Source organism: Pan paniscus, chromosome 11, assembly GCF_029289425.2.
Source record: "Pan paniscus chromosome 11, NHGRI_mPanPan1-v2.0_pri, whole genome shotgun sequence".
Lineage (NCBI taxonomy): Eukaryota > Metazoa > Chordata > Mammalia > Primates > Hominidae > Pan > Pan paniscus.
The window spans coordinates 76,011,989-76,026,564 of NC_073260.2; the positions used below are offsets into that span (position 1 = coordinate 76,011,989).

At 40.1% G+C, this 14,576-nt stretch overlaps 1 protein-coding gene across 8 annotated transcripts in view; it reads right to left on the reverse strand.

Annotated features, from left to right (window-relative positions):
- Positions 1–14,576, reverse strand: part of PRUNE2 (prune homolog 2 with BCH domain) — a 294,626-nt gene that overhangs the window by 235,215 nt on the left and 44,835 nt on the right. For 7 of the 8 annotated variants that reach the window (XM_055091918.2, XM_003811462.6, XM_055091920.2 and 4 more), the window contains exons 2-3: positions 6,910–7,014; positions 3,290–3,492 (exon numbers count right to left, since the gene is read on the reverse strand). In XM_055091918.2, the coding sequence (XP_054947893.1) occupies positions 3,290–3,492; positions 6,910–7,014 (308 nt within the window). The remainder of the gene's footprint in view (positions 1–3,289; positions 3,493–6,909; positions 7,015–14,576) is intronic. The other variant, XM_055091921.2, reaches the window with a different exon arrangement.

A 14,576-nucleotide genomic window follows, 5' to 3' on the forward strand; every position in this document is an offset into this window, starting at 1 on the left:
CTGTAATCCCAGCTACCTGGGAGGCTGAGGCAGGAGAATCGCTTGAACCATGGAGGCTGAGGTTGCAGTGAGCCAAGACCATGCCACTGCACTCCAGCCTGGGCAATAGAGCGAGACTCTGTCTCAGGAAAAAAAAAAAAAAAAAAGAGTTCTATAAAATGTATAAAATGTACTAAAAATGACACTAGAAAATGACACTAGAAAAATCCCCATTGTATAAGTATTTTTTATACAATTTATACATTGTATAATACTTTTTAAAAGTATTTTTTAAAAAACTGAGGCACAAAGAGGTTAAGAAATTTGTGCAACGTCACACATTTAGTGAGCAGACTAGCTGGTAGACTAGCCAATAACCTGGCTCCAAAGCTTGCAAATCCAGTCACCGTGGTGTAGAAAAAACACTACTGGGCCTATTTTCGTTCCACCATTATTCTTCATATGTGAGACAGAGCTGGCTTTTAGCAAAGGCAGGAAGAAAAGTTTGGATCAATCCAACTTTATTCTTTCTGCCTGTCAAAAACAAATGAATGGCAATGAAAGAAATAAAGATTTCAATTTATTTTTGAAAAGCATTCTATTTCATAAACAATTCTATTTCATAAACAATTCTAGAGCTAGAGTTCACAATCCCAGCCTCAAAATCAGTCTAAATTTTTCCATTTTAATTGGTAACAAAACTATTCCTCAGATTTTGATTGACACACACTCGTTCCACAATTCACATTCCAATTGATCATATTTATCTGTGTCTCTTTGTATTTGCTGGTTTCAAAAAGTTAACGTGGCTGGGCATGGTGGCTCACGCCTGTAATCCCAGCACTTTGGGAGGCTGAGGCAGGCGGATCACCTGAGGTCAGGAGTTTGAAACCAGCCTGGCCAACACGGTGAAACCCCGTCTCTACTAAAAATACAAAAATTAGCTGGGTGTGGTGGCAGATGCCTGTAATCCTAGCTACTCAGGAGGCCGAGACAAGAGAATCGCTTGAACCTGGGAGGTGGAGGCTGCAGTGAGCCGAGATCGTGCCACTGCACTCCAGCCTGGGTGACAGAGCAAGAATCCATCTCAAAAAAAGAAAAAAGAAATAGTTAACATGTAAATTTAGTCAAGCATATGATTTCCTGAATACCAATAATTGAAGTCAGTCAAATAAACTACCTGGAACTTTTAGCCACATGTCAATGATTGATAAATATTATTCAAAAAAATTTCATTTGTTTCAAACAGCATGAAGATAAAAGCAGCCACACATGGGCAGGTTATTTTCAAAACTCCTCATAAGTAAATGAATTGCTAATAGATATCACAATACATTCATACCTAAATATGCTTCCTAAAAAGTTAAATACAAAATTATTAAACAGAAAAGGTTTTATTTCATGTATGCTAAGGTCAGTGTCCACTGGTTAAGGTTATCAACAACTTGCAAATTGCCAAACTGTGAAAAACTAACATTTTAAACTACTGAAGTGGTTAGCTGGTGAATCTTCATTCAGTAGCAGTAGAAAGCTTATCAAAAGGACATCTTCATAAAGTCCTTGATAGCAGAGAATTTGTCTTATTCCTCCTTAGGCACCTGTAGATTCTTGCATGAGTTAGCAATGCTTAAGTATTTATTGAAAGAGTCAGAAGATACAAGTTCTAATCCCCACTCTTCTACTAACTACATGTGGTTCTTTGTTTTTCTTGTTGTTGTTTGTTCTGTTTTGTTTTTTGAGACAGGGTCTCGCTCTGTCATCTAGGCTGGAGTGCAGTGGTGTAATCACAGCTCAACCATGAGATGCCATTGCAGCCTCAACCTCCCAGGCTCAAGTGATCCTTTCACCTCAGCCTCCTGAGTAGCTGGGACCACAGGTACATACCACTATGCCCAGCTAATTTCTTTGTATTTTTTGTGGAGACAGGGTCTCACCATGTTTCCCAGGCTGATCTCAAACTCCTGGGCTCAAGTGAACCTCCTGCCTTGGCCTCCCAAAATGCTGGAATTACAGGCATGAGCCACCATGTCAAGCCTGCATGTGGTTCTTTGGACAAGTCATTTGTGACACTGAGTTTCAAGTTTCTTGTCCGTAAAATAAAAAGTTTGAGCTATATGAATATTCAAAAAAAATCAATCCTTCTCTTGTAGTATAACATGCTATGAATGAATAAATCAATAATCAAATGACCTTCATAGCCCATCTCTATGTATTTTTCCATTTCACTACTGAGATTTCTTTCCTAAGAACCATTCAGTTTTATCTAGTGTTTAATTTCAATTTTTAATACACATGTTTGGCATCAATACATAAGACTATTGTATTGCTATAAGAAAGTGTTTGAAATGGTTTAAAAACTATAATTTTAGGCTGGGTGTGATGGCTCACACCTGTAATCCCAGCACTTTGGGAGGCTGAGGTGGACGGATCACTTGAGGTCAGGAGTTCAAGATCAGCCTGGCCAACATGGTGAAACCCCATCTCTACTAAAACTACAAAAATCAGCCAGGCGTGGTGGTGAGTGCCTGTAATCCCAGCTACTCAGGAGGCTGACGCAAGAGAATCGCTTGAACCTGGGAGGTGGAGGCTGCAGTGAGCCGAGATGGAGCCAATGCATGCCAGCCTGGGCGAGAGAGCGAGAATCTGTCTCAAAAAAACAAAACAAAACTAAACAAAAAACCCCCTATAATTTGGTCAATTCTATAAGAAATTTACACTTAAAGATTTCATATCTGAAATGCAAAAGTAAAAATGAAGGATTAGCATGACCCAAATTTTGCCATAAGAGAAGAAAAAGATATTCCCTTTTCTCTGCATGTCCTCTGCCTTGCCGTTTCTTGTTGTTGTTGTTGTTGTTGTTGTTGTTGTTGTTGTTTTGGGATTTTGGGGTTTGGTTGTTGTTTTGTTTTTTTTTTTGAAATAGTCTCACTCTTTCGTCCAGGCTGGAGTGCAGTGGTGCGATCTCGGCTCACTATAACCTCCGCCTCCTGGATTCAGGCAATTCTCGTGCCTCAGCCTCCAAGTAGCTGAGATTACAGGCATGCACCACCACCCTAGTTCATTTTTGTATTTTTAGTAGAGGCAAGGTTTCACCATGTTGGTCAGGCTGGTCTCGAACTCCTGGCCTAAAGTGATTCGCCCACCTTGGCCTCCCAAAGTGCTGAGATTATAGGCATGAGCCACCATGACCAGCATGTCCTCTGCTTTTAATACATCTGCCTAAACCACAAAAGTCCTGAGTAAAGTGACACTTTGCCCAGAAGAACCTTCACTGAGGGATTAAACCTCAGAGCTTCACAATGGATCTTACCTCGCCAGCACACTGCTGCCAACAAGTGTTATCGATAACTTCCCTTCATCATTTAGCTGATGCAGGTTAATTTCATCCCGGAATATGTGGAATGATTCGGAAATATTTAGCTCTTCTAAAATAAACCTCGTCTCGGTGAAGTAGTTGAATTCGGTTCTTGGTATGTTCAGCACTGGTAAACACAGAACCCCTGGTGGACTGACCTACCAAGAAAAAAGTTGACTGAATTACTGAAAATAGCAGGAGGAAAGAATACAATTACATTTTCTCCAGCCTGGGGGTAACTGGTAAAAGGAATAGGAGTCTTCTGGCCTCACTAAACCACTTGGCATTCATAATCAAATTTTCCTGAACCCAATTAATAGAGCATTATCCTCTGAGTGGCCCCTAACATTTTTTAACCTCTTGTTACCCTACTTGAAACATCTCATGCTTTATTTTATGTCTCATTTTAGACCCTGCATCATTTGTATATATAAATATATACTACATATGATTAAAATTTAAATAAATAGATAACATTTGTATATAAATTTAAATATATGCATATATATAAATTGTGCAGGGGCTAAAATGTAAATAAATACATTTATATATAATACACATTCTCTTCTTTAAGAGTAACAAACTCACATATCTTTATAAAATTGGCAGAAAATTAGGACAATTGAGGCAGGGTGGGTGGGGACTGTGGGGACAGGGGAAGGCACATACATTGCACCTAAATGAGATGCCTGTCACTCAGCTCCAGCCAATGGTTCACATGTAAAAATTCAGGCCCAGTGTAGTTAAAACTTTAAATTAACGGGCTGGGTGCGATGGTTCATGCCCGTAATCCCAGCACTTTGGGAGGCCGAGGCGGGCAGATCACGAGGTCAGGAGATCGAGACCATCCTGGCTAACACGGTGAAACCCCATCTCTACTAAAAATACAAAAAAATTAGCCAGGCATGGTGGCAGGTGTCTGTAGTCCCAGCTACTCGGGAGGCTGAGGCAGGAGAATGGTGTGAACCCGGGAGGCGGAGCTTGCAGTGAGCCAAGATCGTGCCACTGCACTGCAGCATGGGGGACAGAGCAAGACTCTGTCTCAAAAAAAAAAAAAAAACACACACACACACACTTTTAATTACCCAAGAGCAGCTATAAATCTAGATTTGGGGTATTATTTGTGAAATTTAATTATTATAATTCATTCTTAAAAATTCAGAACGTCAGTCAGTAGAAATTCATTTACAAGCCAGCTTCAGCCTACAGACTATCAGATTGTGATCTCTATTGATTTCTTAAATCATAAAAAAACATTTTTTATTAACAAGTCTCTTAGAAAACAGATCTGTGGCAACCAGAGAAAACAGGAGATAGGAGAGAGGTAGAGAATTGTAGAGTCAGAATAATAAACTTGTTTTTGTACGGGAATGTTAAAAATAAAGGTGCTTTAAAAATTACTGTGAATGTACAGCAATAATCCTAACTATCACTGAGAGAATGTGGGGTTCAGTGACATGGAATTTGTGCATAAAGTAAATGGCCTTTACTCTCACACCATCACCAGCTTGTCACAGTTTTAACACCTTAATCATCTGTCTCCCCTTTCTAGCATTAAGAAGGCAGGGCTTTTTGATGGTTTTGTTCAGTTATGTTTCCAGTGTATAAACCAGTCTGGCACATAGTAAACATTTAGTACATATTTGTTGAATGAAAGAAAGGAATCAGCCACTGCTATAGCATACAAAGCACAAAGCCACTCCAACAAAGTGGGTTTTCTCCCTCCTGTCATGTTAATACTGAACCACAATTGCATAATAAGTGTTAACAACTTATGTTTGGCAAGTTATTTTTCCTAATGAATGGAGGGTTCTATCTAACTCCTGATATTGAAACTTGAGTGGGGAAGAATCAATATGTAAATCAGGCATGTGGCCTGAGCCTCTCCTGGCAGGACCTGTTCTGAAGTTGATGTCACAAGAACTAGGTTCCAGCCCCAGTCTCTACCACGTAACTTTGAGAAAGCCAGTTTCCTCTCTGAGACTCTGTGTTCCCCATCTGAAAATGTGGCTCACTTACCAGAGTGAGAAGGATTTAAATGGGGTCGTACGCATGAGGCAGAAAAACTCTTTGCTTATCCTACATGTTCATACTCTGAGAGGGAGTAGTTGGGTTCCTGAAAATTTAAATGGAGACACAGACCACTAGCAGGGGGCCCAGTAAACTATGAGAAAGGCAGAGAAATATAACCAAATTCTTAGTATGAGACCTTTCAGTAATTCCACATTCATCTCCATGCTTACTGGCAAACCTTTGAAGAAGAGAATCCACATGTCTTTTTATTTTTATCTAGCCATCTGTCTGTCTGTCTATCTATCTATCTATGTGTTTTATCTATCACAATTACTTTTTCTACCCCTTTTATTGGATGTCAAGACATTGTTGTAGGTGGTAGTGGTGGTATTATTGTTATATCATTTCCAAGTCCATGCCACTATCACTCTAAACATCAGTCTGGTTTTGTCAACTCTATGTTCTCTAGATAAGTGACATTTTCTTCTAGGAGTCAAAATACCAGTTAACAAAATTAGTGTTAATATGCATGTCTTAACAGAGGCACATTTATCTCCTCATACCAATTAATCTCCCTTGTAAAGTTCAACAAATTTTAAGATAAATTTGATATAAAGCCCACATGTAGAGATCAGAATATTTCACCCAGCATTTTTATCAGCTTCTGCCCTAGAGCAGTTCTTGCCACCCACAGCTCATTCTGGAAGACTAGCATTCGTGTGAATTTAAATCACTTTAGACCAGCTCTGCCTACTGTCAGGGGCCAAGGATCCAAACAAAATTGCAACAAAACAAATCAGATTCTGAAAAATTAAAAATTGTGTGACATTGAAAATAACACCTAGACACTCATAACATACATTTTTAGGCTTTAAGTTAATAAAAAGCCCATTATCATGAGCTCATGAATTTTATAGATTTGAAGTTTTAAAGGAATTTGTTGAAAGGTATTTTCCACTTCCACAGGGGCATCATATGCTTCACAGAATAGAAAGAGTCTTCCTCAAGGGAGATGATCACTAACTAAGGATGATCTCGCTGTACAAAATCAGGGATACAAGGCAAAACCAAACAAGGACCTACAGGATGTAGATTTGACATGTAATACTCGTCACTGAAAACTCTAGCCAATGTGCTCTGCCATTCATGTACTGTTCACACAAGTTATTCTGCAAGCATTTTTCTGCGTCCAAGGGCAGGACTATCAGCAAGGATGACAAAGGAAAACAAGAAATCTGATTCTTACTTTTATTAGTTCTATGAATTTCCATAAAATTAATCAACTATTATGAACATTGTAAATGTTTTATTTGAAAACATTGACCTTATTGAAATAATGTTTTATAAGGAGAGTTGGTAAGAAATAGCTAGAACAATGCCTAACATAGTAGGTGCCCAATAAATATTTGTTGATTCATGGATGATAATACTTTATGCTCTGCAACAATATATCAGAACATTAAAAATTAAGTTAATAGGTTCCTTTGTTTAGAGAAAATGTTTATTCTTAAAAGTTACATAATAATTCAAAATATAAGGAGTATTACCCTTTTTTCCCTCACCTTGTCTAGAAAGTAAGCATATGTGAAGGTAGAAATGAGAGAATCCAAGTCACACGATTTAGGCCCAATAACCACATGGACCTTCTCCAAACGTTTGCTTCGATTCTGAAACAAATTCAAAGGAAACATCACAATTTAACAGGTGACAGATTAATATAAACATATTTTTTAATCTTTAAAAAAAGTATGCCTTATCTGTATTTATACACAATGGCAGAAAATCATAAATTTATCATGAAGTTTTACATGAGAACATAAAAATTGTACAAAGTGTTTAACACTCTGAAATATTCACTTAAACTCTAGTAAACTTTCCGGAAGAGAAAATGTGGTTTTATTAAGATTACACATAATTTAACTTCATATGAACTGCATCTCTGAGTCGTAATTTTTTTAGTAAGTATCATTTTGTTCTAAGGGGCATAGTATTCTATATCATTTGTTTATATAAGATGTTCTTAATTTAAGAAACAAACAAAATGACTTTTTTCGTATGTGTCTGGCATGCAACATAAGCAAACAGACACCGAGTTTGGTAAGGATTTATTTTTTTCATGTCACATTTTGGGTAACAAGATAGGTTCTCTCTGTATTCTATTCTATAATATAGTAAATGAAACTTGTAACACTTTTGTCTGTCAGAAAATAAAAATTAGTTGTTCTTAAAAAGTGTATATAGTCAGCCGGGCGTGGTGGCTCACGCCTGTAATCCCAGCACTTTAGGAGGCTGAGGCAGGTGGATCATGAGGTCAGGAGATCGAGACCATCTTGGCCAATATGGTGAAACCCCATCTCTACTAAAAAATAAAAAATAAAAAATAATTAGCCAGGTGTGGTGGCACATGCCTGTAGTCCCAGCTACTCAGGAGGCTGAGGTAGAGGAATCACTTAAACCCAGGAGGCGGAGGTTGCAGTGAGTCGAGATTGCACCACTGCACTCTAGCCTGGCGACAGAGCAAGACTCCATCTCAAAAAAAAAAAAAAAAAAAAATATATATATATATATAGTCACCCCTCTGGAAGAGAAGACTTGCTATTTCGTTTTCTGTTTAACTAAATAGTTATTTGAAAATTCCTTTGTGGAAGGCTGACATTCTTTTGCAACTTCCAAAGAACCAACTGCTTCTAGTAAATGTCATAGCAAAACTATCCAATACAGATAACTGTCATATAAATTAACAACTTTATGGTATGTCAGAGATGACACATGTATATACTTTCCCCACTTTTCATCACTTGTTTTAACTTCTCATTTTAGAACTACCTAGAAAGCCAACTTAGTTGTAATACTGTTCCAAAGGCTATATAAAAGGTTAGATTGCTCATGACTATTTTAATTTAAAAAAAAATGTTTATATGCAGAACAAAGATGAAGTATTATTTAGTAATCTACTACATATTTTACAAATGAATCTAAAAATTTGTCAGTGTTTATATGGAACTGCTGGTATCAGAGTCAAACGCAATAGCTTGTGGCTCAATAAATATAACAAACCAAATCTTGGAGGGGGCTAGGTTAGTCTATCATTATAGACAATGAAAGCAGTATCAATTTTGCAGATATAATCCAATATGTAGCATTGCTAAATTAAAATAAATTTTTTTTCAAAATTGAGATATTGATCCTTGGCAAAACAGCATGATTTAAAAGTATGATATAAACTCTCTGAAGATAATTACAATCCCCTCCCTTGTCACTACCAAATCTAGCTTCCATTTCTTCCTCTCCCTTTTTCCTTCCCCTACACTCATAAATTTATAGCTGGCTCACTTGGCTAAATGTGCTTTAAGGGTTCTAGTCTAGGTCCAGTTCTCACTCTCAATGTCAGACTGCTTCCCCTGTGCAAGACAGTCAAATATTCTAGAAGCTCCTAAAGAAAGGTAGGTAAATGGAATTACAGTCTATTACAACACAAACAAACACATTAGGAAATCATATTACTGCAGAATGCTATTCTTCCGAGAAGCTCAAAGATCTAAGTAGACATTACCTCATTTCTCTTCCCAAATCTTATAAGGCAGACAGTAAGAAGATTAGCAGCACTTTTTATAGGTCAGAGGAGTCTGTGATGGACCAGGGTGGTTCCCAGAATCCCACAGCACAGTGCAGTGAGCCCCATCTCCTCTGCCCTGTATTAATGTCATAATGACTTCTCAACACTATGAGGATCTCAGCGTCCACACAAGTGAGCACGGAATTCAGGGAGAAGAGAGAATGAAATACAGCAGACTTCAGACATTTGTGAGATCAAAATTACCCCCAAAGCTGACCTATTTGCTTCTTGTCTAGGCTTGATCATTCCCTGACATAGCTTTGTGTTCAACCTTCAACTTACAGGAAAGAAGACATGGGGAGTGTAGCAAGATTTGTGTGCCGATTCATTACCAAGCCCAAAACCAATTATACTTAAGGAAGAAAAGGTGCTAAATGAACATTGCAACCCCAAAGCATGCTACATGAACTCTCACAACTCAGGAACCCTGTAAGATAATTATAAGGTTAATTTACATGGATTGAATGTAAATGAATTAATCTTTCCTTGCTGATATATCTCTCTCCATTTAAAGAGAAAAAGGTATAACGGGTAAGGACCATAGCATACCCCACTGCAAAATTTTGAGGGTTCTCCTTGGTGTCATATGCCTCTCTTTTCTTTTTCTTTTTTTTTTTCCAAGACAGAGTCTCGCTCTGTCACCCAGGCTGGAGTGTAATGGCGTGATCTTGGCTCACTGCAACCTCCACCTCCCAGGTTCAAGCGATTCTCCTACCTCAGCCTTCTGAGTAGCTGGGATTACAGGTGCCCGCTACCACATCCAGCTAATTTTTGTATTTTTAGTAGAGACGGAGTTTCACCATGTTGGCCAGGCTGGTCTCAAACTCCTGACCTCAGGTAATCCACCCACCTTTGCCTCCCAAAGTACTGGGAGTACAGGCGTGAGCCTCCACGCCTGGCCAACATGTCTCTTTTTTCATGGTCTCTCATTTCTCTCCTCACTTTCCTTCATCCTATGCATCAAGTTCCTTCGTGGTCATGGCCTCTTCCAATGCCATTTACCCATATTTGCCATCCCCAGTGCATATACAGTTTCCAGGCTTCAGCACTCTCTTTCCCCCTCCACCTCCATCCATCAAAATGTACCATCTTGGTGCCCAGGCTCTCAAGGACCCACTGCTCCTCCACCAGCAACTCCAATGAAGAATATATGCCAATGAGTACTCCTGAGTTAACGTGTCACCAATGTAATATGCTCTCATTGTAAAGAGACCCTCCAGAAATCATGCCATAATCCAAAAAGATGACTGGAAAAAAAAAAGATGACCCAGCTTAGAATGGTGGACCAGACAGAAAGGGACAGCCCAACCAGAAGGTACCTTTTGTGCCATCAGTAAGCCCTGAAAGAGATAGGCTTGGCCTCAGAATATCTCAGATGTTCCTAAGTGCCCAATTCCTACCAGTAACCACTGATAAGATAGAATTGCGGGGCAGCAAAGGGTAACCATGCTCAAACTCCTGCCTGCTTGGAGGAATGAAACATAAAATTAGTCATGTAGACTCACCCTGTACGTGAGCTCAATCTCTTCAAATTGGAATTAAGAACCAGAGAATACAGGGCCCACTCTCGAGCTTCCCCCCACAAATGACCTTGGTTGTGCAAACAGAGCAAACACAGGGGTCAAGCCAAGGCAGAAAATTCCGAGGACTGATTTCAGGTGTCTGGGGCAGGTAATGGGAGGTCCCCACGGTTCTGGTGCACCCTGAGGGAATGGGCCCATCTATAGGGGCCGCAACTAGTTCACGGAACCCAAAAGAGACTCCTGACCCCAAAGATCCTCTGCACTGCTCACTGAAGGTCTGTAGGCCCCTTCCTATATCACATATCCACATATTCAGAGACTCTCAGGTGCTCAATCTTAATACTGATGTCCCTTGATACAGTTCAAATTGTGCTATGGATGATTCACAAACAGACAAATCATGCCGAAATAAAAGGGACAATAATAATGATAAATGTACAGTTCATCAATTTGATTTACTATTGTCACCCCAACAATAAAAATCTGCTTGTGCCAGGCACTGTTCTAGGCTCTAAGGATATAGCAATAAACCAAATGGACAAAAATCCCATCCCTCACTGCACTTGCAATTTAGTGCATGGTGAACTGATGAACCAAATAATCAGATAATTTAAATGGAGAAGATGAAATCATAAAATGGGGATGGGATATGCTGAGGTGAGGTTCATTAGAAAGTGGCATTTGATGCCCATCAATGATCAACTGGGTAAAGAAAATGTGGCACATATACACCATGGAATACTATGCAGCCATAAAAAAGGATGAGTTCATGTTCTTTGCAGGGACATGGATGAAGCTGGAAACCATCATTCTCAGCAAACTAATACAGGAACAGAAAACCAGACACCGCATGTTCTCACTCATAAGTGGGAGTTGAGCAATGAGAACACATAGACACAGGGAAGGGAACATCACACACTGGGGCCTGTCAAGGGGTCGGGGGCAAGGGAAGGGATAGCATTAGGAGAAATACCTAATGTAGATGACAGGTTGATGGATGCAGCAAACCACCATGGCACGTGTATACCTATGTAACAAACCTGCATGTTCTGCACATGTATCCCAGAACTTAAGGTATAATTTAAAAAAAGAAAGAAAGAAAGAAAAAGAAAGTGGCATTTGAGTAAAGGTCTGTAGGTTAGGTAAGTGGGACTAAAGGGTGTCTCAGGCCAAGGAAAGAACAGGTACCAAGGCCCTGAGGTGAGAGCAGGCCCAGCATGTTCAGCAAATAATTATTGCCTAATGTATACATTTTCCAAATGTGACTCTGTAAACTCCTAGGTTGGAGGGACTCAGTCTGCTGAGTAAATATCCATTCCCTAATATCAACCTACACAAGCACACCAAGCATCAAGGAATCTCAAAAGACAGGCAACCCTTTGCGAATGCCTAAACCCAGTGCTCCCCAAACCCAATACAAAATGGAATATGATAATGGATTGAAAGAGATACTACACTGCTTTGTCATCTAGATACACTTCCAAAATAGATGGACAGAATCTTTCCATAATCAATGTAAAAAAGAAAGTATATTGACTATGCCAGGATTCCAAATCACTTTAATATGCTTTCAAAGTGTAATCCTATATACCACTAAAATGAGACTTCTTAACTTCTTATCTCTTTTTAAAAGCCTACAAAATGCCTACATATTCAGATTCAATGGCCCATTAAATGAAGCTGCACTTGTTAGGCAAAAGCACTTTCAAGCCACCCAGAACTGACTAGAAAGAGGGCTTCCTGGGCCCTCCTATAAGCCTAGGCCCCTCCATTTGCTCTTTCCTTCCTCCACAGGCTTAGAAGCAAGGTTGCTGCTGCCATAAACCTTTTAATAAAATGTCCCAATCCTATGGATTCTTCTTGCCCACTGCCCAGAAAAACCAGTGCACTGAGAATAGCAAATACATCAGCCATGAAAGAGTTTAATCATCACAGGGCCAGCCAAGTGGGAGGTCAGGAGGTAGTTCTCAAATCTGCTTCCCCAAGAATTCAGAGGCTAGGGTGCTTGTTTGTTTGTTTGTTTGTTTGTTTGTTTGTTTGTTTTGAGACAGAGTTTCACTCTTGTTGCCCAGGCTGGAGTGCAATGGCATGATTTCGGCTCACTGCAACCTCCCGGGTTCAAGCAATTCTCCTGCCTCAGTTTCCCAAGTAGCTGGGAATACAGGTGCCCGCCACCACGCCCAGCTAATTTTTCTTTTTAGTAGAGATGGGGTTTCACCATGTTGGCTAGGCTGGTCTCAAACTCCTTACCTCCGGCAATCCACCTGCCTAGGCCTCCCAAAGTACTGGGATTACAAGCATGAGCCACCACGCCCGGCCTGAGGCCAGGGTTTTTAAGGGTACTTTAGTGGGCAGGGGCTGGAAAGCTGAAACAATTGATTGGCTGGGGATGAACTCACAGGGGTGTCTAAACTGTCTTTGCATAGCTGAGTCAGTTTCCGGGAGGGAGTCTCAGGACCAGGGGGTGTTTCTCAGCCTGCCAAAATGCCAAATCTGAAACATATCTCAAAGACCAGTTACTTAGGTTTTACAATAGTGATGTTATCTGTAGGAGTAGTTGGGGAAGTTATCGATCTTGTGACTCCCTTAATTGCTGAGGCAGTAAGCAATTAATACGAAAACAACAGCAGTATGTCTATTCCTTAGCAAAGTTCAAGCCCTTCCCGTAACTCTAACCTTGTGAATTTTTGTTAGTATTTACAAGTACAGTTTCCATTTTTGAACAAGGAGGGGATTAGTTCAAGGAAATGACTGTTACTGCCTTAAAACAAGTATGAGCAAAAGCAGTTCAGCCTGGTAGAAGCAAGATGGAGTCAGTTGGCAGATTTCCGTTACTGTTATCATTTCTGCAACGGTGGTTTCACAAGGAGCCCTTGCAATACAGTTATAAGATGACTTTTCAATACTCATGCTCAAATATCCCCAAATCTTTTTTCTGAAAATTTTTTGAACACTTTTTTCAAAAATAATTAATTGAAACGAATTTTGTTTTAAAAATATTGTAGACAAAACCCACAGAAGTTGGAGATTCACTTTCCGCACACACTAAAGTGGGGGCACATTTCTTAGTCCCTCATTTCTAACCAAAAAAATGAAGAAACAAGAGAGAAATAAACCTCCTGAAACTGTAGGATGGTGTCTCCAAAGAAAACCAGAAAGAAGGTGGCCTTTGAACCAGTGAGTCCCTTGACTACTTACTAGCTCCAAGTCAACCAGGGTGTCTTCCTCCCAGAAGACTGGCTGCAGGGTGATGCGGAAAGGGCCCAGCCCCTCCCCAGGAGACCCCAAACACCTGTGGCTGCCACGATTCTAAGAAAGAAGACTTCCAAGGATGGGAAGGAGGAGACCTAACGTGCTGCTCACAACCCTACAGGTCCCTAACTCAAACCCAGTCACAGCCTCCAAGGAAGCCAGGTGGGAGGGGCAGCAGATGGTACCATGGCCAAGTGAGCAGCACGGGCCACAGGGAGGCCTGGAGATGTCCAGAGGCGAGGCAAACGCCCCCTCTGCAGCTCTGCTGTGCAGGGATAAAGTCACATTCTTTGCTGGTTTGGTAAATAAATGAGATGCCTCTTGATACTGGCCCTGGGTTTGAGATGATTTTGAGAACTCCTGACCTCCTCCTGAATTTCTCTTTGTTCTTTGTTTGCAACACCATTCTCTCCCTCTGGGTCTCAAATGTTCTCCAGGTAATGATGTAATTATGAGAAATTTAAAATCTGTTATTTGAGAAAGAGAGGAGACAGGCATCAGTGTGAGCAAATTCAGCTATAAATTGTTCAAGCCGTGTGCATTTGGGCCTTCTTCTGTGTTCTCATATGTAAGAGGCCATTGTGGGTAGGCGATGGGGGAGGCAAAACCTAAACCCAAAGCCTCAGTTCCCCCCGGTCAGGCTTCTTGAAGCCTGGAGCACTGGACATCAACTAATCCACTTTTTTACCTTCTCAGCTTAATCCATTCTTCCTTAGCCTGTTTGCTACCCATCTTGAAAACAAAGTTTTCTCAAATTGAGTGACCTCAAATATCATTTATATACTTCTGGATATAGTTTATATCTTCTGGATCATAAAAACGATGTGGCCAAGAAGTA